This window comes from Falco rusticolus, chromosome Z, assembly GCF_015220075.1.
Source record: "Falco rusticolus isolate bFalRus1 chromosome Z, bFalRus1.pri, whole genome shotgun sequence".
Classification (NCBI taxonomy): domain Eukaryota; kingdom Metazoa; phylum Chordata; class Aves; order Falconiformes; family Falconidae; genus Falco; species Falco rusticolus.
The window spans coordinates 23,677,401-23,703,180 of NC_051210.1; the positions used below are offsets into that span (position 1 = coordinate 23,677,401).

Here is a 25,780-nt window from a genome sequence, read left to right on the forward strand (position 1 = left end):
TTTGTGAGCAAAACTGTTCAAAAACTAGTGAGAAACCAGGCATACTAACCTGTTTCTTTTGGGCAGTTATTCTCATTGTCTATGTATTAGAGTATGGTTGTAGGCCACTTCATATATAGAACGAGCCCCTTGTGGAGCTCAGTGTCTTGTTTATACGACCTCACTGAAAATACTTGATTACAGCTAAAACAGGTCATTCAGATGAAGGTGTACTGGTTCATAGTGGCTGCAGTGAATTGCACTGGGTAGTTCATCAAACAGGCAATGGACAAAAATGCCTTTAATGCCCTGGTCCTGTACTTACACGCCTGAGTTAAACATGTCCATAAGTGTTTGTGCGATGAGAGCTTATGTCAGCAAGTTTTCCTTTGCCGTGCTTGACCTGTGTTTTTTCTTGCAGAGAGAAGTAAAAAGAATCTCAGTTTCCTAATGGATTTGGAAAACAGATGACTATCTTAACGTTTCTCACAAGTTTTGAGCTGGCCTGATACTTGAAACACTGAGGCAGGGCTGGTCTTAGGTGGCACGGAGCTCCAAGCAAAGCCTGGGCACTACATTTTCACCCCTCTAAATAATGGTTGTTTTGCTTTGCTGAGCTCCTCAGGGCTCATACTGGTTGCTCGTATAGATCCCACCCCCTCTTCTCCCCTGGCTAATTTTCTTAAATCTGTCCAGGACCCCCTCCCAGGTTTTTACCTCAGATAGGTTCTGGTACTGCTGCTGAATCAGTGGCTAGCTGCTGGCAGTAACTGGTTAGGAGACAAGTTAAGATGTTAATGGCTCTGTGCTCCAAACACTGGTATCAGCTGAAAATGAGTGCGTATTTTATATATTGCCTGTGGACCAATCAGCTAATGTGCAGTAGCATGAAACTTATCTTCAGAAACAGAAGACATGAAGTTGTTCACTTGGACTGCTTATAACTGCGGTTAGTCTTGATTGAAACTGCTCAGCTGTGGGATTGTGATGTAGCTGTATAAGCCATTTTAAAATTATAATTAAAGGTCTTAAAACAGGTTTTGAGTTCACTGAGCCCTCCCTCTTACTTGATTAATCAGTGATTTATACATATATAATGACTTTAAGTGACTTAGGGGGTAATTTATGTCATGATGTGCATGATATATGTATCTAAACAGACTAAAGAGTGGGAAAAGGAATGGTCTGTTCTCTAGAAAAACTGTCTGCTGTCAGAATGGTTCAAGAACTGTGTTTCAAAAATGTGTTTAGAAAACCAGGCATAAATGTATCTAAATTTCTTGTGCCATCTGGATGACATTCTCATTGGGTATATATTGCCTGACAAACAAGGTCAGGAACCTGAATGTTTAAGCTTTTGCAAGACTTCATATTCCATCAATTGTTCAAAAGGCTGTATTTTTATGAATGTATATAATGGTGTTTGTCCTGAATTTCACAGTGCTCATGGAACACTGTTATTGCAGCTACAGGGTGGACACAGAGATCCCAGCGCCTCACTGCTCAAGTTTAAACACTGCCTGCCCCAAACAAGAAATGAAAGTGATGTTTCCTGGGACTTATTTAGGGCAGGGGTTTAAGGGCAGAGGAATCATTCTTTGTGCTACTTACCTACATACCTGGTAGGGTTTGTCAAGTGAGAAATCTTGTGCCCTTCTTTTATGCAATATGAGCAAGTTAACTATCGTAGGAAAAACATTTATGCATATTCTTAAATTTGCACATGCAAACTTTGTTTGATCTTCAACAGGATGACTCATGCATGCAAACTTAACAAACGCACAGGCACTTGTGGGATCGGGGCTTAATTTTCTGCCTGAGGGGGAAAAATCATAGAATATAGATGTATGCAGCAATAAAAATACAAAGGTGGACTGGCGTGCGCTCCAGAAACGATAGACAACAACTGCTAAGGCAGTTGCAAGTGCCTTTTCGTCGTTGTTTTTGGTGGTGTGTCTTTATTTTAAATACTACAGGACCACTGGTTTTTAAATTTAACATATCTGTAGCAGTCTCAGCATTTTAACAGCATGCTGGAAAAAAACATTTTCTGCCAAGGCCACTTTAAAACCAGCCTCTCCCGGTCCCCTCACCGGTGTCTCCCGAAGTCCTTCCCCGCCCCGTGCGGGGGGCCTGGCGCCCTTCAGGGGGCACGGCCGCCCCCCGCCCGGCCCGGCCGCGCCGCCGGGGCCCAGCAGGGGTCAGTGCTGCAGCGGCGAGTGCGGCCGCGGCCGCGGGTGGCGAGAGCCGGCGGGGAGAGCCCGGGGGCACGGGGGCGCCCGGGCCGGGAGAGGCACCAGGACAGGGGCAGTCGCCCCCCCTGCCCCACCGTCGGGAACCGGCACGGCTGAGCCCGGGGAGAGGGCAGCGAGGGTCCGGCTCCGGACCCGTGATGCCGCTGGGGTACCGTGAGATGCGGCGCGGTGCCGCGGACCGGTCTCTGGGCTGCGCCGGTGCCGGTGCCGATGCCCGTGCCGGTGCCGGTGCCGGGCATGCGAGCGCGGAGCAGCCAGCTCAGGCGCGGCGGCGGCGGCTCCTGGGCCTGGCAGGTGCCCGACTGCCGGCCTTCGGCTCAAAGCCGCCTCGTCCGCCGCCGCCCGGCCAGGGGGAGCCCTGCGCGGCGGCCGGCAGGAGGCGGCCGGCGGCTGCCCGCGGCTGGGTCGCTCCCGGCGCCCGGCGGCGCTGGCCCCCGTCCCTCCGCCCCCGGGGAGGAGGCGAGCGGCGGCCGGCGCTCTGCCTGCACGGCCGCGGCCCCGCGGGGACGCCGGGCACGGGCGCCGCGCCGCGCCGCTAGCGGGGTCCGCGGCCGCAGGGCAGGCGCTGGCCGGGTGGGCCGCGCTCACTGCCGCAGCGAGAGCGCTCCCACGGCGCCCGCCGCTCCACACAAAGAGGAGGCGCGGAAACGTGCGCCGACGGGGCGGGGGACGGGGCGGGTGGGCGGCTTGGTTCCTCCCCGGGGCGGCAGCGGCGGGGGAGCCGCCGTGACAGCCAGCGGCGGGCGAGCGCTGCGCCCCCGGCGCCATCCTAAGAGCCGCCGGTCTTTTTCCTTCCCCTTTCCCACAGGGAGCGCCCGGCACCCTCCGTCCAGGCTCTTTCGCGGGATGGCGGCGGCGGCGCAGGGCCGCCCCGTGGGGCTGGGCGCTGTGCCCTAGCGGCCGCCGGTCTCAGTCGCTGCGGCGGGGCGCGGAGCCGTGCGCGGAGCCGGACGCAGCCCAGCCCCGGCGGCGCCCCAGCCCCTCTCCGCCTGCCGCCGTTCGGGGCTCTTTCCGCCTCCCCGCCCCGTTCCCGGCCATCGCAGCAGGCATGGGCTGTTTCTGCGCGGTCCCGGAGGAATTTTACTGCGAAGTTCTGCTCCTGGACGAGTCCAAGCTGACCCTCACCACCCAGCAGCAGGGCATCAAGGTAGGGGCGGCCGGCGGGGCTGCGGGGTGCGCCGCGGGAGAGCCCCCGGGGTGGGCTCCGTGCGGTGCAGCTGCCCAGCGGCGGCTGCCTCCCCACCGCCCTTCGGTAGCCGGGGAGGGAGCGGCGGTGGGAAGAAGGGCTTTCGGGATCCCGCGGGAAGCGAAAAGATAATTTCATAACTTTCGTTGCGGTCGCGCAAGGGACGGATGAATCAGGAAGACGCGTGTCGGTGGCTAGCCGTGGCTTTGGAGGCTTTGCTTTGAGATACTTATTTAAATGAGCAGGTGCCGATCACTCCGGAGCACTCGGGACACTTGACGCAAGTATTTTTCTGTCCATGCTACCAAAGGGGAAAAAAAGAAAAGGAGCTCTGTATACGGGCTGTTGCGCACCCGCGTTGAGTCACTCCTCTCTCCCTCTGCCCGTGGCGCTGCGCCCTGCCGAGCCCTCCCGGCAGCTGCTCGCCTCCGGGGGACATGCCGGCGGCCTGGGGCAGAGCCGGGCGCCTCCCCCCGCGGCGGCGGGGCGGCAGCTCCCGAGCCGAGGAGTGAAGGCCAGCCCGGTCCCCAGCCCGGTGGCCGCCAACCCGGTCCCCAGCCCGGTGGCGGCCAGCCTGGTCGGTGGGAACAGCTCTTGCGCTGCTGCAGCACGCTCGGCGCGGATGAACTCTTCAAAGTAGTCATCTGCCGAGCGGTAATGAGCCCTGACAGAGCATGTGAAAACTGAGATTTTTCTAAAGGCCCTTAACGTGGTCCTGTTTGGTTAAGCCTGATGACAGCAAAGGGCATGTCTCAGACACTCGAAACCCTTGTTTGAAAAGCCGGGGACTTGAATTTATTATCCACGTGAAGAGCGTGGTTTCAGTGTTGGATCAGGAAAAAAAAAATAAATAAATCTGTTCTTGAAAAATTTACTTTTGGAAAGGGCTGATCTATTTTACTTAAGACATACAAAGAATAAAAATCTGTATGCCTGTATGTTTCGTCTTGAATGATTAAAGTTTGGTGAAGCAACTGGGGAAAGGAGAACCCGAAGGCGGGGGGCAGAGGGAGTCTAAATGTAACAATATAATTTTAACCATAATCTGTGGCACTACCGACTCGACATGTATGGAGTGTTCTCAAGCTTTGCTGAATCAACTGCCTGCAAACAGGGTCATAAATCCATGCTTAGCATAGAGGAGTAAGCAAATCACTGTGACGCTCGATTTCAGGACCTGTGTAGGGTCTTTCAAGTTTAGACACTTCTTACTTACCTAAAAACTTACCTTTCTTTATATGTGCAGATGTGGGTATGTATGTTATGCATGCATATATGCTTGTGTTACCTGTAAATGTGCAGTCACAGAAGTATATTTAAAGAATAACCTGTAAAGATAGTTCTGTTGTTAGCTTCATGAACCCAAACCCTAAAAGGTGCCTGCTTTGTGCAGTGTCTAATAAAAATTAATGTTCTGTGGGAGGAGCGAAAGGGTCTGAAAATGTGGCTGTTCTAAGAATGTGTGACTTGCAGTGCTGGGAACCCTTTAGTTTAAGATGAGGGTGTGGTTTCCTGCCATTCTTAGTGTGACCTGAATGTGGTGTGATGCTAAAGGTTTCACCCCTTCCACCTGCTCCTTCTCTGTCTTGAATCTAACCATGGAGCAGTCACAAAGCCAGCTGTAACAGTGTGCGGATCTGACGGAATAGTAGTTTGTTAACAGTTTGGGGTAGGCACTGGCACCGCACAGCAGGGAACTTCGGGGAAAGGAGAATCTCCCAGTTGTGTAGAGCCTGGCTTGTTGTTTTTCGTGGGTTTTTTTGTTGTTAGTTTGTTGTGTTTTTGGTTTTGTTTTTGTTTTTATTTTTTTTTAGATTAAATTTGTGTCATTTGAAACCACACTGCAGTGCTGTAGCTCCATGAGCCTTTGAAAACTAGAGAGGAACTGCATACCTCTCCCTTAGTCAATGGTTTCCACCATTGTGTTCTCCCTTGCCTTTGTACTTGTGCAAGTGTTTGTGCAGCTGTGTGAGAAGAGCAGTGTGTGTCCAGCTGAAGGGTAACCACTGGTTTTCCTTTTACTGTGTTAGTCTTCAGCTGGATGGGTGCCCTGATCCACTCCACAGCTGGAGGAGGGCAGAAGTGGTTCTTTCGACTGAGTCCTAGCTTACGCCATTTTAAACTACTCAGGGATTATTCTTATTTATTTTTATTCTACAGGTTTCCACTGAAGTTATATGATTATTTCTTAGTCGAACAGAACTTAAAATTTGTCATGTTTGGTCATTTGGCACTTTAAGTTTGAAATATGAATGTTTTAATTCTTTTGTTAGCATATACACATCTAAAAATGCAGTGTCTCATATTTGTTCTTACAGGATTTCAGCTTCAGCACAGAGTCATAGATTATAAATGTTCTTACATATTTTATTTTAAAACAAAGATTTTGTTAGAACTTCAGATACTGGATGTGATCTTTCTTTTGTCTTCACAAATTTTAATTGGCTTTACAGCTATACACGAAACATGTTTTTGGTACTGTTTCACAAATCTTGAACCATTACAAGAGCAGAAGATTTTAAGTGGTCACACAAGCAATTTTGTTCCCTTTTTTCCCCCCAAGCAGATGCATGTCTGCCAGAAATAAAACCCACAATTTAATAGCTATTTACAGTCTATGTACTTACTTGATATTAGTGGATTTAGTCCTATTTGCTTTGAAGAGTGGAAGGCTGAGTTCTGTGACTGTAGGAGCCCTAGGCAAGTTTGTTTCTTCGGTGGATCTGAAACAATGGCATGAAATACATAACTTGTTTCTGAACTGATGCAGAATTTTGAAGATGTGTTGCTTAGTTTGTATGGTAGTTATTTCTCACTTGCTATGCTTGACAGCAGCTATATGCAGCAAAATATATTTTTGAATTACTGTTTTTATTAACACATTTTTGTTATTGCAGTGGGCTTTAAGTTGTATGTCACATTAGAACGATGGGCAAGAGGTTGCAGAAGACAGGCTTTGAGTGGAATTTAGAGATACTTATCATTGTGTATTTCAAAGAGCTTGTTACAGAAGGGAAAGGATTGTTTTTTTCTGGTTCCAAGTGGGGAAACTGAGGTGCAAAGAGGTTGAATGACTTTGCCAAGGTCGTGCAACAGGTCAATGCCAGAGCCAGGAATGAAGTTCTCATCCCTCTAGGCTGGTAGCAGGTAGCTAGTCTGCTGGGGGCCATGCTGTCTGCAGGGTTTGTGATGATCTCTTGTAGTTGCTCAAATTGACTTTTGCTTCTCATAGTTTGTTTTCTTAGTGTTCCCTGTGATATGTCTTGCTGTTCTTCCTTTATGTCTCTGTGGTTTAAGGTCAGAGTATTGTGTGAAAATGCAGAAGCTGGCTCTCCAGCCTATCAGACAGGTTGGTAACAGCTAGATAATCAGGAAAGGTCACCAACTATCTTATAATCTCAATTTTTATGTTCACCTATAGTACATTAACAGTGAGAGATATTTTGGAGAGCAATTGTTTTGAGATAATAAAGCAGTGGCAGTTGTTATTTTGGATTAAAAGAGACTGTTCACCAGGTGCTGGTACAGTTTGTTTGATCAAGGTGTGTAGTTTCCGATTGGGGCAGCTTTTCCTCTAAAAAGGATGTTCAAGATGCCAATTAAGAAATAGGTTTTAAACAGACTTTGCTACAAATATGGTGAGAATCAGCTGAAAAAATGATCACTTTTCCAGGGCTGCTACTTTGAACTCATCTTCATGTAGATTAAACAATAACTTAGTCATTTTTATGGTACGGTACTACCTTCTGAGTAGGTGTAGCTTATTTGTTGATGTCACAAGGTATGTCAATAGTGTTTTGACATGACACCTGACTGATGGGTTGTGGCATTATGTGTTTTGGTTCTGTTAAGAACTGGAGTAACTGTCCTTTAAGAAGGAGACTGGTGTGCCTTGTTGCACAAACTTGTTGGAGATCAAGGAGAACTCTGTCAGCCCTTAGAAAATACTGCTATGAAGCCTATTTGTGATGAGCTGTTTCAGAAGGAATGGCCATTCTGTAACGTGTATAACAGGAATTTAACAACTCTTTTGCTTATTTTTCTTGCAAACATTTTTTAAGGCAAATTTTTGTTTTCTTTTTCTCAAGTAAGTTAGAAATAGTATGAAGCATCTCTACTTTATGTTTGTATTTCTTTAGTGGGAATAAAGTTCTTTAAAACATACTAGCTACTTCTCCAGTGAACAAGCTCTCTGATGAGTCTTAAGCTGTCTGGTCATTGCACTTTCAAAGCATTCCTTGAAATTCCTCTCTGAGCACTACTTTTATACCAAGTCCTATTCAATTTGATGTGTGTGATGGGCCAATGGCAAAGTTTCATAATAAGAGAAATGATGAATAGGATAGACACACTAATTCTTCCTGGAAGACTTTGCTTACAGTATATGTTCTGTAACATTACGTTATTAGGCAGTACCATCTAATAGTGATATTTTGGCCACCATAGCACTTACCTGGTATGTTAAGGTGTTAATTGATATTTCTGTGATGTGCAGGGCTGCCTGGCCATCTTTACAGAGATGCATTGCATTGTTTGTAAGCTACACTTACAAATTGTATCTCTGTATAAAGTACTCAGTATCCAAAGAAAATGTGTGGTTTTTGTCTGGAAAATAAGCAGACAGATTTTTCTTTATGATACACTGAGAATATAAGAGAATGAGATCCAACAATCTAAATGCAGTCTTCAACATCTCAACATGGTTTAAAAAAAAAAACCAAAAAACCACACAAAAATACCTGAAATAGTGACTAAGTTAGGAACTGTGTTAAACGACTCAATATGTAAAAAACCTGAGTGAGCTCATCAGAAAATTATACATATTGTTAAGAAACTTACAGAATAATTGACAATGTGATTTCATATAATGTATAGAAATAGGTAAACAAACCATTTCTTAGAAAGTTTTCAGGAGATTATTCTGGCATTCTTCTTCTTCTTTTCACTCCCCAGTGAAGTTTGTTGTTTGTTGGGGTTTTTTTTCAATCTGAGTAGTTCAAAATGTTGCAGGGTTCATGCCTTCAAAATTAAGTATATACAGAAAATATGGGGTGCACTTTTGCATCAAGCTAATTTGGCTTTGGGGACCCCAAGGAGTCAATATGGGAATGGTAGGCTCCTGTTTTTTTCCCTGGTGAAAATGCTTGATGAATGTACACGTTAGCAGGAAATAGAGCCTGCCGAATAAAAAGATCTTATATTGTGTTAATTATTCTAATTGAGAGTTGGCATTAAAAGTCAAATTGGTAGTAATTTGCTATGTGAACATGGAATGTATTCTCTGTAATAGTGACTTCTGCTGTTTTATAGCTCTATATTTTTTAAAAAGGAAAGCAGCTCTCTGTGAGAAAAATTCTTAATTATGCAGGTACACTGTTTCAGAAACCCTAGAAATCTTTTTAATGGTAGATTGCAGTTCTTTTTTAATGTTGTAGATATGAGATCTAAGCATTTTTAGGAACAAAAGTAAAAAAAATCTTAACAAAAATTTAGATTAATGATAATTCATAGCACTTCCATATTAGAATGATGCTGATCTTTCTTAAATTCCTATTATGGGTATAAAAGTCATCTGACCAGGCACTGAGTACAAGATGGTGCATGTGGAATTGTGCACTATTTCAGTCCTTTAAAAATGGTTTGAAAAATGTGAAAGGAACAAAAGGGCTCATAAACCTCGCTGTTAACTACTTCTCAAAATTACTGTCACCTATTTGAAACAGATTACTAATTTCTCCAGTATCTTTATAGATGAGACCAGCAATTTTGAATACCCCAGGGAAAAACCAGAAAATAAATGAACACTGAGACACTTTATTTTCCCTAGGTGCACTTAACTAAATTAATGAAACCAGCATGACAGCAAGGCGGAAATCCATTAACTTTTAAATGAAGTTACCTCTTAGTCAACCTGAGGTTTGACCAATAATATTGTCAGAGGGGTCTGTTTTGCTGGTTTCAGTGAGCAGTAATTTCATAATATAACCAGGTCAAATGTAATCTGTGTGAGGCAGCCTTTTTATTAAATGCTTTTGGATTTCTGTAACTTGGATTGAGCTTTTCTTACATTAGAGTAGTTAGTATAATTAAGTACCATCTGTTGATACTTTATTCATTTTAGTTTATTAAAGTTCTAAACTAAAACTCAGCTGTGGAATTGCAACTCTTCCCCTCAAGAAAGCAAGCTGCTGAAAATTACTATGTGATACGAGGGGAACTCTTCAAGAAGAGACTGAGTAATTTAAAAGGTGGTTCAGAAAGTGAATCTCATTAAGAAGTTACAGTTCGATGTCATGTCACGCTGTAAAATATCTGTTGCCAAGATGGTATTGAACACATATAAGAAAATGAGAAGCTATGTATTTGGTCATGCTGCATCATTACTAATATCTGTATTTTTGGTAAAAAGATGGGAGATTACTGATGCAGTCTCACTTTCTTCATTCTCGCCAGTAGTTTTTTTTTTAATTTAAACTCTTATTTTCCTCAAGAGGATTTGATTTTTGTAGTGATATAGCAGCTATATTAGCTGCATTTTATTCAAAACTGAGATCTTTGCAGGTGAATAATCATATTTCAGTATCTGGGTAGAATTTTGCAGACTGCATTTTTAGTACGTGTTTTAGGTATTGCCTTTTTGATCGTATCTTGTGCTTGCAGCATACCAATTTAATTTCATAGTTTAAAATGAAGATTGCAATTTTAGCATTGATTGTGCTTTTGTTCCCACTTCTTTCTTTGCATCCTGTGTTGTGGATGGTTGAACACTGTAGGCACTAAGGTCAAAGAGATATGCTTGGGGTCAACCCATGCTATTACTTAGAACCAATAGAAACATTGAAAAATGAGAACTCTGCTCCTTTGGTTTTGCTGCAGCATTGCCAGGGGAATCTGCCTGTTTTGTCAAAGTGGGAAACGTGCCTTTTTATCTCTGGTAGAAGTCTGTATTGCTTGGTTTGTGACCATAAATACTGATTTTTTTAAAGCTAAAATGTCAGCATCACCATAAACATACCATATCGGTTGTCCCACTGGTCAGAAGTGGACTGTGCTTAGTGACTCCTTGTGAAGCAGGTACTTACCTATATGAAAATGGGTCAGAATGGTTCAGTCTGAGGTGTGTAAGAGAACACAGCAGCAATCACATAGCCAGAGGATCTGCGTTCTTTATTTGTGGAAAGCAAAAGAAAAAGAAAACCAGTAGTATTGTGGCGGGTGGGGTGATGCAGAGAAAGAGTTGGAAATATGAGCAAGGGAGGAAAATACATGCTGTGATGACAAGGGAAGAGACCTTTCATAAAATGTAATTCTAGTAGTACCTTTCCAGAGCTGGAAAAAAGACACCTCAATTGTTTGAATTGTTCATACACATCAACATTATTGAAAATAGCAACTACAATTTTAAAGTACCCGTGTAGGGATGTTTTGATCATTCTTTATGGAAATCTTTAGTGACTTGAATATGCCATTAACCTATAGTGTCAGGGGTGTTATGTTAAAGCTTGGTTGTTAGAAATCTCAGAGGTTTGTACAGATTCCTTTTAAACAAAGCCTTCTATCTTATTTCCCCTGGTGAATTTTTTTATTCTGTCTTCTTGTGACATGGGGAAGTGCATACAAGTGGCAAACCCTCCCTCCTACCGGTATTTGTATTAGTTTTGTTTATTGAGAGGGATCATTTACATTCTGTGAAATCCAGCTGCTCCTTACGCTTACATTTAAAATGTATAATAAAGTCATTATAGTCATGGGGAGTTACTGATGTGGAGGAAAAAGTGGGATATATTTTGTATGGTGCCTGTACTTGTTTGTTTGTCAGTATTTACCTTTTACACTTTGCAAGGCTACAAAGGGCTCTCTATAAGCCAGACAAGAAGACAGTCTGTCTTTCCGTAATTCCTCAAGTTTTGCGTATGTGGGTAAAATCTGTATGTGGTTGAATGAGCCTGTCTGATAATAAGTGGCTCAGCACTTTACTATCTTCCTATGTTCTCAGGAAAATGAGATCTGAATGCATTGATGGATAAATTCTTTGGCTGTGTGAGATGGAATGCCTTTTAGTAATGGAAAAGGAAGATCTTTTATATCTCAATTGCATGAAGAGTATCTGGAAGGCAGAAAATTGCAGTTTCCCTATGTAATTAGTGGTAAAATTTAGCATGGTTACTAGTGTATGTAAGCGCATGCTTTTAACACTTTGCAGAACTAAAGGCAGTTGAGCATCTTGCAGGATTGAGCCAGAAGACAGACGTCTAGATGAAAACCACTGGACCTGGTTCTTGTTTTCCACATACTCTGTATTTCACTGTAAGTTCTCATTTATATCTGAGAAAAGGTTATTGTAGTGCCGCCAAAAATATTTTCTATCGATAGTAGTACCCACTTCTTAATTTATTAAATATTGAATATCTGGTTTATTATTAACCTTTTAAATAAATCAGATATGGAAAAATTACAGTTCTGGTTTTGGTTCATCAGTTTTAGTCACATTCTTAGTGTTACAGTGTAAAAAAATTGTGATAAACGTCTTTCCTATTTGGTGGATGAATGGTGGCTAGAAGGAATGTAATGGGGATTAGTTCTTTTCCCCCTCAGAATACCAGAACAAGAGTTGTCTTTATAAGGGTCTCCATTTAGAACCATAAAGGAAAATATAGTTTTTGTAATGCCATGTGTGAGTGCCACAGGAAACTGGTAAAACTAACTGCTCTGAATTAAAAAAATGAGGAAGAACACTTAATGAGTAATGAGGAGTGAGTTCAGCACTGACTTACAACTTGAAGCAAATGGTTAAATACCACTTCAGAAAAGAGGTAATCTCTGAGTATTGGTGTGACACGTAATATGAAAGCAGGCTCTCCACAAATTCCTACTGGGGGCATCTTAAACTGTCCTCAAAACTAGGTGGTGTTGGCCAACCCACGGAATAACACTGCATTAGGCCTTGTCTCTGCTCAAATTAATTTTCTGTGGTGTTATCTCTTTGCCTATGGTATGGAAGATGGCTGTTGCTTTTGAAGTTGTGTAATCTTCTCATCAAGGCTGTTGGAGGGAAAGGAGGTCACATGTCAGAACCAAATGGGACTGGAAAGCCATGACTCTTACTACTTTTCCAGTGTTCATGCTGAGGAACTGACACATTCTTGTTTCCTGCAATTTTCTGTGTCCGTGTCTGTACAGCCTGGGAGGACAGTATGAGGGAGTGCAAGGAGCCGGTTGCATCCTGCTAAGTGGTGCAGCTGGACACATCTACACTGTGTTGCACACAGCCCAGACCTCCTCCTTTGGGGGTCCTTTGAAGCCTGCTTGACGCTGACAGACAGCCTTTGGTTGTACGGTCGGTTGGTTGATTCAATATGCCAAAATGAAAGAAAGCTGAGTCTCAGACTATCATAATTCTGATTGTCATAGCATGACTGTAAGGGGTGATGACGTATTGGGGTGCTTTGAAGGCACATGCGTTGCTGGGTGATGTTGAAGCATGGCTTGAACAACTGAAACCAAGCTGTTTAAATTGGGGACCATGCAGAAATGATCCTGGCAACTGTGCCTGGGTCTCCTTGCAGAGGAAATTAGGACACTTTAGGAGGGGTCATAGGAGAAAGGTAGCTTAAGTTCAGTGGTGATGATCAGGAGAAAAAGGCCCTGGGCAAATGAAGGAGAGATGCAAATTGACAGCATGGTTACACTTGCAAGAACCTTTTCTCATATCGCTGTTTCCTCTGTGAAAGAAAGCAAGCAAGCCACAAGACCTTGTAGTGGAACCTTTTGAAGAGGTGCATGAATGTCCTGACTTGCCCTCAGCTTTTTAGATTTAATTTGCATTGGCTGCTTTTGGTAGGGGAGGGAGTGAGTGGGATTAAAGGTGTTTTTTTAATGATATTTTCATGATGGAATGAAGCCCTTAAGTCCAAAAGATCAAATATTTTCTTCTGTTTTGATGTGATGTCAGGTTCTTCAGCCCTATTCTTCCCTCTATTCTATTTTTCTCTCTCTAAAAGTCCCTTAGTAGGACCTAGATGTTCCTAAACATGTGCCCATATGCCTTTTCTTTTCGTGTACAACATGAAACTTCAGTTCTTTTTTCAGCATGTATATTCTTCACCAGGGACATAGCAACCTCTAAAGCTGTGGGATCATACTCGGAAACAAAAGCTTTTGGTGTCCCTCAAAGCTACCACATTTATTCTGGATTATTTTGAGTAGTCATTTGTTCTTCTGTGTGAAGGCTTGACAAACCATAGTGCCTTTAAAACGACCTCTACAAAAAGTCTTTCTCCAAAAATGGGGGAGTATACCACTCCAGATTAGTATGGATGAAATTTACTGTTAATAAGAAGCTCTTGGCCTTGTGATTCCTTCAGCTGTCTCTCCAGTGTCCCTGGGCTGTTTCTGTAAAAGCCAATACTCTTCCTAAGGCAGCAATTTGGTAATACCATTTCCTTTTCTTGCGAGAGCAACAGTGAGTTTCCAAAGCCTTCCACTGATTAGGGACTACCTGACGCTGGGCCTGGTTTCAATTCCAGTGAAGATGATAGGTGTTTCGGTGTGCTTTCGCAGCACCTTCAAGAGGAGCCAAACTGGACCCAATTTTTCTGTGAGCACACTCAATTAGTAAGTGATAACACTGAAAATAAAATGTGTTAGATCTTGTACAAAGATATTAGATGTTGATCACATAAAAGAAATGTATAAACTTTCTACTTTTAAAATAAAAGTTAAAGTTTTTCTTAGTCAGCTTTGGCCTTTCATCAGTATTCAGGTCTTGAGCTTTGCTGTTTAGAGCATGAAGGCTGTGTTTGTTGTTTTCATGACTGAATCTTTATTCTGTGATCTTAGATCTGTTTTTTCTCTTTTACCACTTTCCTGAAAAAAATCTGCTATAGAAGCAGGTTTCACCAGCTTTCTCCTGAAGTCTTTGTTTAAAGACAAACTGCAGCGCAAACCATGTTTATTCATGATTGCTGCTTTCTGAGCAGGTGAACAAAAGTCAGCGTGGATGGTCAGAAAAATAATAGGTTTATTTTTGACATTTTGTGCATGTCTGTACAGAAATTAGAGGGGTCTTGGTGAAATTAAGATGTTTGGGGAGAGGAATCTGTAAAATGTCAAAAGGAAAGCAGTTCCTCGGTACTTCCTTTCTTTTGATGTAAATCTTTCTTTGCAGTGATTTGTCCACTTTGTGTTTTTGTAAGAGCTCAGAATTTTTCCTGTGGCATGCAGAAACTCCAGAAGAAGGCAGAAGTCCTGCAGGAAAGCTTGCTTCTGACTTGGCGTACTTTGTTGGGAGGAAAGTTTATTGGGAGGGAATGAAACCACCTGCATTGAGTTTACTAAAAGTGAATGAAACCCAGCTTTTTGTTACAGATGTGCATTTTTTTTCCTGTTGCATAGCCTGTATCAGAGCCCATGACGTTTTTTATTTTATAGATTTAAAAAAAATTAGAAGAAATTTTTTTTTATCTATGAGTATCACATAGGTCAGGGTTGAAGCTTTGCAGTAGGGCAGCATACAGAAATACTTGTGTTGCTGTGTGTGACATACCTATAGCGTGCTTATAGAACCCTCCCTCCAAGAATATTAATCCAGAATTTTTCATAACCAAGTAATGCACCCAAAGACACTCCAAAAGAAAAAGGCAAGTGAAATTTTCTTCAGTATTATTTAATCCTACCCTGTGTCTTCTCTTGATGATGATTCAAAACTGCTACATTTTTATATGCAAGCTCTACTGAAGCATGCACTTAAGCATGCGCTTGAAAAGACATAAAAGTACAAGCCAGTATTCGTTATTGCATTCACCTGTCTTTCAAAGCTATGTAAATGTATGCTATGCCAATCTCTGTGCTCAGTTTGAGGTAATTATACTATGTGTGTTTGTATCTTAATCCACCAGTGGATTGATGTAATTCTATGGAAATTGGTAGAGTTTCTTCTGCCTTTGCCTGGAAGCAGAACTGGATTAAGGTTCTTCATCTTAATATAAATTTTTTCCTATATAAATCTCAGCACATAGAGCAAATGGACTTAGTATTATTATCTGTAAGAAGAAGGACATCTAACAGGCTGCTACTTATTATCTAGTTTCTCAGGCTTGCTCTGATTCATATTCCTTTTCTTGCATACAGAAGGAATATGGGATAAGAAAAATCACTTGAACTGTAGAAAAGTAGTGTAATTGAATTTTGAACATTGATTTCTGAGTGTACAAAAAATGAGGTGAAAGAATATACTCAAGCAGTAAATTACAGGAGCAAGCAGGGTGTATAGCACCTTTAAGAAGCAAGTGTTTGCTATGAAGTTCACCACGCATACAAATTGTGCTTGTATTTTGAGTTAAGAACAGTTATAGGGCAACAGGAAACCTGACTGGCCTGATACAGGCTTTTTCTATTCAGTACAGGCTTGCAAAAAGGAAAAAAAAAATCATAATGCAGGGAAAAGCATGATTCTTCTTAGCTCTTTTAAGTCTGAAGCAGGAGTGGGGAACCAGAAGAATGATTTAAAGGAAATTGATTGTTTTAAGTATACACAAAGGAAGCCTTGCACTCTGTCAGGAGCACTAACCATTTTCAACCTGGAAGAGGGAACTGAACATTTAATTAAACAATGCCTTTGACTCTATTAGTTTATGCTCCAGCATTCATGATACATGGAGATGTAGGTTATTTTTCAAGTGTACAGCTGTTTCCTCCTGCATAAAGTTGGGGCTGGAGTTTTTGTAGAGTGCCACATTGTTTAAGTTGTGGTAGCGCTTGAGCACACTGATAAAACATCAAAGTACTCCTCAGCCAGCCAACGCAAAGGCAGACTGTCTGAGAGAGATCTCAGCCTAGGGCTGCAGCAATACACGGTGAGCGAACTGCCAAGCGTGGGAGAGGAGCAGGTTAGGATGAAGGAGAAAAAAGGCCAAGTTGTCAGTCCAGGGAATATTGTCTCAAGTAGCAGAATAGCTGAATTGTCTGGGGTTGCTGCTCTGGCAGTATAAATTTGCAGAATTCTGCTGTGAGTAAATTGCACCAGGCATCTGCCCCAAATTACAAGTGCATGTTGTGAGTTGCTCTGGACTGATGCGTATCCGGTTCTTGCATGGCTGTCACAGTTTTGGTTAAGGGTGTTCTGTTTTCATTGAAAAAAAAAAAAGATGAAGGTAACCCAGCATGCGAACACTTTATACCAATACTTTGTACTTACCTAAGTTTAACCTTTCCTTAAGGGAGAAAGATCATAGGTTAACATTAACAGCTTGACCTCCCTTGCCTGGGGCAGGCCTGGAGGGAGGAACACTGTGTGGTTCCAGTAGCAGTGTGAATTGAAGAAGGTTTCTAGGCAAGCCTGAAGATTTTAAGCATCTCTAACACAAAGCTGCAGAGGTTGCTTGTCTACCAAAGGCATAGCAGTAATTCCACAGTAAGTACCGACCTTATCAAAACACAAAACACACCATCTATCAAACCCATTTGATCAGCCCTGCCAGCCCATCAAATCCCCAAACCTCAAGATTTTCCCTGCATGCAGAAATTGCCTTTCTGACTAACTGGATGTACTTTCATGGCAAAAAAAGTACAATCTGCCTGTAGTCTGTTTGGGTATATATTATGATAGCATTCATGTTATATAGGCTACTCACTTGGGGGAAAAGGAATATGTTGGAGAAGGTTAAAGCATCTTGAAACGTGTATACCTATCTATGCTAAGGATTAGAGCTGAAAAAGTATTTTGGTGAAATAACAGACTTGTTTGAACACTGGTAGAACAGATGATCGTTGTGGTTTGGTTTTGGTTGGGGTTTTTTTTTCTTAATCTATTTAGATAGAGGGCTCAATCTGCTTAAAAGGATTTTTAACAAAGATTTGTTCTGGTTTTGGGCTCTTGCTTCAACCGGGAATTATATCCTCCAGTGACACTTGATTAAGCCAAAGTAAGTCAAGTCAGTGGTTAGGCTTTAGTCAGCTCACACACATTTCTGCTACAGGAGAGAAAAATAATACTGTGCTTTGCTGGATTGTCACAAATGTCATTTAGGAAATAATGTATCAAAACAAACAATTCAAATCAAAACAGGAAAAAACCCTAGGCATTTGAAAAAGGAGAAATTGGAAGGATCTTATTGGAACCTGGTGAGGAAGGTCCTAACAATGTCAATGGTGATTCTCCTGTACCATGTAACCATAGGCAGGACTGGAATTGTGCACAAAGGACACAGGCATGATACTTATTTTCAGAAGTATACAGATGCTTGCATAAGAGTCTTTCAAAAGTCTTTTCTAAAGATTGGCATTCAGTTAGTTCTGAAAAGCTGTCTCAAGGCCTGAATTACCAGTTACAGAGTAAATACCAGTACAACAGTATCGCTTACATCAAGGTGCCTTTATGACACTTGGTGTATTTGAGACCCATGAGCTGAAACTAGGATATAGCATCTTAGCATTGTGAGTTGGCATTTTCTTAGTCAATGCTAGAAACAGAAGAGAGAGGGTTTTGTGTTGGTGAGTCTGTATTTTTAATAAACAAACCATCACAGATAATTAAATGTGGATTTAACAGTTTTAAGGAACAGCTGTTGCTGACAAAAAGAAATACCTGCTTCTAATCAATACTGTAGCTCTTCACATAGGAACATATTAAAACTGTATTTCAAAAGGAAGGTTTCACAGTCAGAGTCATTTATGTAGTGGCATGGAGGTGAAAGTTCTGTGATTCGGGTAGGTGTGTTACCCTGTCTAAAATTAAGCTCTCCAGTGGGACTACAGTGTTGAAATCTTTTACTTGCATGTATTATTTGTGGGCTCTGCTGATTCTTAAAAGTTTCTGTGGAAAGGTTTGGTCAAATGATCAAGCTGGTAAGTGTTTAGCTGTGGTAGCTATCCACATGCATGAATAACAAATATTTAGTAATTCAGTTTAGTTTAGATTGCAATAAGGGGATTTAGTTGCATTACCTTTCATTTGCTGTTGGCTAAGAGCCTGCACAGGTTGTGGTAGTGGTGTAATTCAGCTTACACAGGTATCTTCAAGGGTCTCTGATTTCTCTGGGAGGCTTCAAGTCGGCAGTGCTTCAGTCTGATTCTTATAATGGATTTCACTTTGGTGTTGTCATCAACTCAAAGTCTTGGAATTTCTTTCTTGCTCTCATTTAAAATAATTTAAACTTTCTGTTGTCATGGTTGCAGAGAGGAACTCAAAAGCATGAACCCTGCTGACTCCTAAAACTAGCAAGCCTACCTATTTCTGTGAGGAAGCTCAGAATTAAAGCGTTACGATTATTTTTTTCTTCCTTGAAGGTAAAGTCATCATTTCTTAATGGCTAGGATTGTTTCCGTAGACCAATAGGTGTAGAAGGGAACTCGATGTATAGATTATATAGTAGTTTTGTAGTGAATTACATTACATGAGAGCATGGTCACAAATATGTGGTTCGTTCTTTATAGGTTCTTTTGGTCTGATCTGTTTTCAAAATCCTCAACTAAAGTAGCCTCCCAGGAGCTCAGCTGCAGTCCTTTGTTACTCTTCTAGTTAGAAAGCTTTCCCTGACATCTAGCCAGGGTCACTTGTTTTCAGTTAAGCTACTTTCATTTTTTCCTAACTTCTGTGGGCCTGTGCATAGAGTACATTTAATCCTTAACTTTTTTTTAACATGCTTTTCTGTAGTACGTTAGGAGACAATGCTAGGGAATGCTGGAAGCTTTGACTTTGGGCAGGGACAGGCACTCAGGCAATTGTCTGGCACCCAATGTAAGGGATGTTATGCCTGTATGGGGCATTAGGTTGTATGCAGGTGTTTTCCACTACCATCTCATATTCACGTACCTAGGGAAAATATCAGGACTGGTTTGCTTTACCTTAGCTGTTTCTCTCCTGCCCAGTGTTTTTGTGTACCCCTGCAAACCTTGCTATTCTTTTCTGCAGTGTGTCCTCACTGAAATCCCTCTTTGCAGTTCCTGTTTGTCTTTCTTGAATAGTTCTTGTTCTATTGTTTTCTGGATGATAAGAAGAGAGAATTAAATTAATCTGAACAACATTGTTAGTTTCCCTTCACCTTTCATTTGTTTTTTCCTAGCCTGGTGAGTGAGAGGGAGACAGAGGCCTCCCAGCAAATAGATGACAGCATATACCTTGCACTTTCAACGATACAAAAGTAAAAAACTGAGCAGCAATGTCATCCAGGGGTGGAAGGTTGTGCATAGATTCCCGTTCCCTGTGTGCAGCAAATGAACTAATGTTAGCACATTTTAAAAAGTGTATGCTTTCATAGTCCTGTACGGATACTCTGATTTGAGAGGCTGAGCAGCAGTGGTCCTTAGGCTGCTGCCCCTAAGGATTATAGTTGTGCTGTGTTTTTCCTAAGAGTCTCCGTGTAGAAAGGCTTTAACCTTGTGACTCTGCAAAGGCTTTGGCAGCTTCTTCCTCGCCTGCTCCAAACCACAACACACTTTCCGAACGTGTATCATTATCTCTGTGCTTCACGTTGGCTGTCCCTGGAGCTATTTGCATGGCAGAACATTGCCTGTTCCAAGGCAGCTTTAAACTGAGCCAGGCTGGGATCCAGCAGAAATCCAGAAGATGTGATATGAAACAGTCTTCTGAAGAAGATGAGGAGGAGACTGAAAACTGGTAAGATTGGTCTGCTGGCCAAAGCCTTGAGATGGTATGTGAACAAGCAGAGCGCAATTTGTTCTTCTACCAGTCTAACCCCCATGGGAGGGTGTGGACATCAAGAATTTGCACTTAAGAAAGGGGGAAATTATATTTCCTTTCCCTCCCCTCTCTTTTGTTTCATTATTTTGATTTTAAGTTTTGGGAGCGAGGCGCTAATAGGTGCAATTTTTGCAATCCCTGCCACAGGGAACTACATTATTTTGGCAGTCTGTTTGTGTCTCATCTCTGTAAATGACAATGATGGTAATAGAACAGAAGGGGCAAGTGATGTGAGGGGAAATAAGCACTGTGGTGTGAAACAGCTACTTGATATTTTAATTAAAATCAATCTTATCAGATATAAGACCTTCTACCAGATACAAGTTCTCATACAGTTCTTTGTTAGAAGATCTGAGAGGACCTTGAAGACTGGAAATGTGTTCAGGCAAAAATCTGTGGTTTTATTTAACCTCAAAGAACAGGGGTTGACTTAGTACAAACCCACAAAACAGAAGCAGAGCAAAAAAATATGCAAACAAATCTCACCACCAGCTCTAGCAACTTCCTGACATCCTCTTTCCTTAAAAAAAAAAAGCCTGTAGACATAGACAGATTTATTTCTCTTTGAAGACTTAATTTTTAAATTTGTTAGCTCGGGTTTTGTATGAATTCACTTCCCAAAGGAAAAACTCATGATTTTAGAAAAAAATTAGAGAACTCCTGTTTCTAGAAAAGCCCTCTGCTTTCAGGAATTTTCTCGAAGTGAACTCATGTTTTCCGCTTCTACCACAGTTCTGTAAAACCTAAGAATACCAGTTTGTGTTTTTCTCTGATTTGGTTCTTGGCTTGGTAAGATGCTTGTCTTCAGGGAGGGTCTGTTTTGAGTTACCTACCTGACTCATCTCCTGGGTAGGAGGAATACCTTCATTCTCAGCACTGGCACTGCAGTAGAATTTTTGTCCTCTGGTCCCTTCTTTTAGGATTCAAAAATCCTGAGTGCAGTAAAAATAGAAACGACATGGCAGAGCTAAGATTCCCTTATGTTCATGCTTCTTCCCACCTAGACTTGCTAGTATATTTGTGGCTGCAGAGATGGGAAGGACAGAAGGCATGCTACAAAGACCTTTGTAAAACTATTAACACTAGACCAAATTAAGAGGTAAAATGTTTTTATTAAGACAGTATGTGTTCCTTGAACTCTATCCTAATTACAGCTGCATGTTTCTCTTCTTCTGGCGTGGCCCAGCCCTATCTAAGGTAGCCTGAGGTCTGCTTTAATTTACTTCAGTTGGCTGTGATTCCTGAGGAGTTGTATTCCACCTGGCTATGGCTAGAAAAGGGCTTATCCCAGCTGCTCCCTTTCCCCACCCTGAGAAGGTGGGCAGGAGTGTGTGGAAGCTGCACCTCCTGGATCACAGCCTGCCAGGTTGCCCCAAAGCAGGGAGCCCCCACCAGGGAACTTGCCAGGAGTTTCTACTTCAAGCTTTTTGGCGGACAGAAAAAGGACTGAACACCTGCTGACCTCCTTCAAATAGTCCCCTATCCCTGCTGTGAAAAGTTTGAATGCACTATCCAAACCCCTATAATTTTAAAGATAAGCATTATGATTTCTGCACTGAAGTTAATGCGTTTTGTCAGGGACCTTCTCTACTTAAAGCCCTTCTTTAAACAACACCGTAGTTTGTAAATCAAAGGTGCTAGTAGTTTGCTTCTGAAGCCTTTGCAAAAATGTTACTTGCATAAGCAAAATAAGAATATTCCAAAGAGAAGTTAGATGTCCTAGTTAATTTAGAAAAGATGTTTATTGTTCATCTGGCTGAAAAGAGTTTTATCGTGCTGTTTCCCTTAACTGAGTGCATATGAATAGTAAATGCAATAAATAATTACAGAATACAGTGTTTCACAATGAAGTCAGGTCATACTTCATCCAACCTGTAAACTGTTTTTTTGCTCCACTCCTCTGCATCAGAAATACTTTAATAAATGCCATTACATCGACCCTTCTCCCTTCACATCCTATATGAGGCCGTGGTTTGGGAGTCTTTATTTAAAATGTTTGTGCTGAAGTGTAGGAATTTATTTTTTTTGTCTATGGTTTTTCTGGAGCTATTGTTTCTTTACAGAAAACCAATAATGATATGCTATCACTAATACTGTTTCCAGTGTTACTTTTCTACTTTATGTGTTTATTAAACTTCATGATTTAAATCTAAGACCAGTATTGACTTCTGTCTTCGTTGATGGTAGAATTAATGCAACCACAGTTGTAATATGTTAGGACGTAGTATGTCATTACAAGAGTTAAAAAAAATAAAGTGTTGCTCCAATGCATTGTACCAGTTCTTTTTCTAATATGTGGGGAATTGTTCTCTGCAGCCTTCTCACCAAGCTTGTAATTCTAAAAGCTGCATCTTAAAATATATCATTTTGCCATAATGTTATCGCAAAAGCAGAACAAATTGTAGTTTCTTCTTTTTCTGATCTTAACCCTTTCCTTTTAGTTCAACTTCATGTTGCAGTAGCTTGTTGTCAAGCAAGAAAAAGTTTAACTTTGCAGTTCAGCAGTTTAATTAGTGGTCAAAAAATTCATTATCTGCCTGGTTTGCAGAACCTGGGCTGGTTTAAGATTACACTGAACTGAAGTATTTTAAGCTGTGTAATTGGAAATCTGAAATGTTGAGTAAATGTTGATTGTGAAAATGATTTTTCTGCATTTACGACCATCTGAATGGGTTCTGTGCAAATTACCTGCAGAGCTTTGTAATTGGTTTGGTTTTACTCAGGAGTTACTGAAAATATGGCCCTGAAATGGAACACAAAATTACACAGTGTAAAAATGCCTTTCAAAACCTTTTCCTGCCTTTTGTGTGGTAGGGGATTTGGTGGAAACACAAGGGAAAAAGAAATCCATTATCTCAAAAAGTTTACCAATTATAAACAAACCCATTACATAACAGTTTTGACTGTATCTTAATTTCACACCATAGTGTCAGCTTGTTGACAAAGCTATTTCTCGTTCTTTCCCCGGAACTTTTCATCAGTAAATCTGCTCTGGATTAATACTATGAAGTAAGAATTATGCTGATGCATTTTTGGTAAAGTGAAGTAATTGTTTTAATTGGTATTGTAGGCCAGGTCCTGCCCTTGGGTCACACCAGCCCCACGCAGCGCTACAGGCTGGGGCAGAGCGGCTGGAAAGGGCCTGGTGGGAAAGGGCCTGGGGGTGCTGGGTGACGGCCGGCTGGGCAGGAGCCAGCAGTGTGCCCAGGGGGCCCAGGCGGCCAGCAGCACCCTGGCCTGTGTCCCCAGCAGTGTGGCCAGCAGGACCAGGGCAGTGACCGTCCCCCTGCACTGGGCACTGGTGAGGCCGCCCCTCGAACCCTGTGTTCAGGTCTGGGCCCCTCACTGCAAGGGGGACATCGAGGGGCTGGAGCGTGTCCAGAGATGGGCAGCGGGGCTGGGGAAGGGGCTGGGGCACAGGGCTGATGAGGAGCGGCTGAGGGGGCTGGGGGTGTTTAGTCTGGAGGAGACTCAGGGGGGACCTTACTGCTCTCTGCAACTACCTGACAGGAGTCTGTAGCGAGGTGGGGGTTGGTATCTTCTCCCAGATAACAAGTGATAAGATGAGGCAATGGCCTCAAGTTGTGTCAGGGGAGGTTTAGATTGGATATTTGGAAGAATTTCTTCACTGGAAATGTTGTCAAGCATTGGCACAGGCTGCTCAGAGAAGCAGTTGAGTCAGCATCCCTGGAGCTGTTTAAAAGAGATGTAGATGTGGCGCTGAGGGACATGGTTTGGTGGTGGACATGGCACTGCTGAGTTAACGGTTGGACTTGATCTTAAAGGTCTTTTTAAACCCAATGATTCTATGTATAATTCTGCCTTGAAGCTCGGTGCTTGACTGTGTGGTATTTGGCATGTAAAATGCAGTATAAGTATAAAATACACATGTAAGTATAAATATACATTTTCCAAGTTTGAGAGGACTGAACTTTCATACAAAACAGACTCAGACGTTTTACCGTCATGCATAAAATCATTGAATTCTGTGTCTCTGTTTCCTTGTTATTGCTTCCTTTGATCTGGCAAGGTCAGTAGTTTGCTTGGTGGGCAGTTTATAGTGGAGGTACAATGGAGTGTTGGCAGTTTGGAATTAGGGTTAGACTTAAAGGTGGCAGTTCAGTTATCTTTGAACATTTGTTCCTTACTTTACATTTTGAGGAATTAGTATCCTGCAAGTCTAGCACTAGTTGCTGATAGTGTTATTCCCAAGTCAGATGTGTTAGTCATAGCAATTCTTGGTAGATAAACAAGTGGAGCACGAACAAATGTGTGTGTGTGTGATGTGTGTGCACGCGCATGCATATGGGTTGTACATACATGTGTGTATATATATAAAACTTATATAAAAAGAGTATATAATCTATATAACAGTATAAACATATAATATACTTAGATATCTGTATTTATCGATCTACCTAAAAAATAATTAAAAGGCCAGAGCTCTTTTGCAGGAGACTAGTGGTTGAGGAGGGCAGTGTGCTGAAGGACTGCTGAAATGGTGTGGCTCATTGCAATTTCTAGAAGTCTGGAGCGGAGTGTGCTCAGTATTTTTGTGTGAGTTTACTAATAATAGGATAAAAGTTACAGATGTGTTGCCCCTGTAACATGTGATATTAGTCACATTTGCTGACTAGGATGTAGCAAACTTGGAACAGTTGGAATTGTATCTTTATGTAGCTTAGCTAAACGTGGCATTCCGTGTTGTGACAACCAAGTGAGTTACCAAAACCCCACACCCTCCAAAACTTGTGGCTTTATTCCCCATTTCTCTTTTATGTGCATGAAAGCATGTTTGTGAATAGCTCTTTGCATTTTTTTCCCCTTGTATATGTAGTGATCTAGGTTAGATGCAGAGTTGTTTTGTTAATGGAAATTTTTCCACTGATTTCAAAAGGCTGAGGGTTGGACTGTAGTCATTTTCTCCTATGTTGAAAAAGACCTTTGATAATCTTGACAGGGCCCTGGAAAAAACATGTGTGTGTGTGTGTATGTAATTTTCTCAAAAGAAATTTTAAAATATCTACCTTCTGTAAATGTTGTAATAGCAGAACTAGAATTGGTGGAAAAAGCTTCAAAATTTGAGTATTCACTGGGATCTTTTAATTTTAGATGCAGTTGTGCGCACACGCATACCATAAATATTGCTTCGTGTGTTAATTATCTTTGGCGTGAGACTAATTTAACATGTAAAAACAGTACTTACATGATTTAATGTAATATTACATCACTGCATGAACTCACATTTTTAGCCATTTAAATCCTAAAAGTAATGTATTGTTTCACATATTCCAATATGTTTTTCCAAAAAACATAAGACCAGGATTTTCAGGTACGGTTTTCAATTGCTAGTGGCATATTTGTTATCTCATGTAGCTTTTTGTATTTCCATTGACTGTGCTTTAAACTTGTAAGCTATGGAGTTTTTAAATGTTCCAGAATAGATCTTTTATATGGTTGATGTTATTTGTACATGTTTTATCTAGGATTTTTTAAATCAGTTTCTACTCCAGTGTTTTTTATTTGCAGCCTTTCTTTCCCAGTTCAGCCACTAACTGTTTCAAAATGTCATTAATCAGTTTCTTCTCATTGCTTGCATTGGGTACTAGAAATTATTCTAGCTGTACGGTGTTAACATGGAGACGCATTTCCAGGTATTTC

General features: G+C 41.8%; 1 protein-coding gene across 3 annotated transcripts in view; it reads left to right on the plus strand.

Moving 5' to 3' along the window:
- Positions 1-2,965: 2,965 nt before the first annotated feature.
- EPB41L4A (erythrocyte membrane protein band 4.1 like 4A) overlaps positions 2,966-25,780 on the plus strand; it is a 134,059-nt gene continuing 111,244 nt past the window's right edge. For all 3 annotated transcript variants that reach the window (XM_037374146.1, XM_037374147.1, XM_037374148.1), the window contains exon 1: positions 2,966-3,381. In XM_037374146.1, coding sequence (XP_037230043.1) covers positions 3,283-3,381 — 99 coding nt within the window. In that variant the 5' untranslated portion in view covers positions 2,966-3,282. The remainder of the gene's footprint in view (positions 3,382-25,780) is intronic.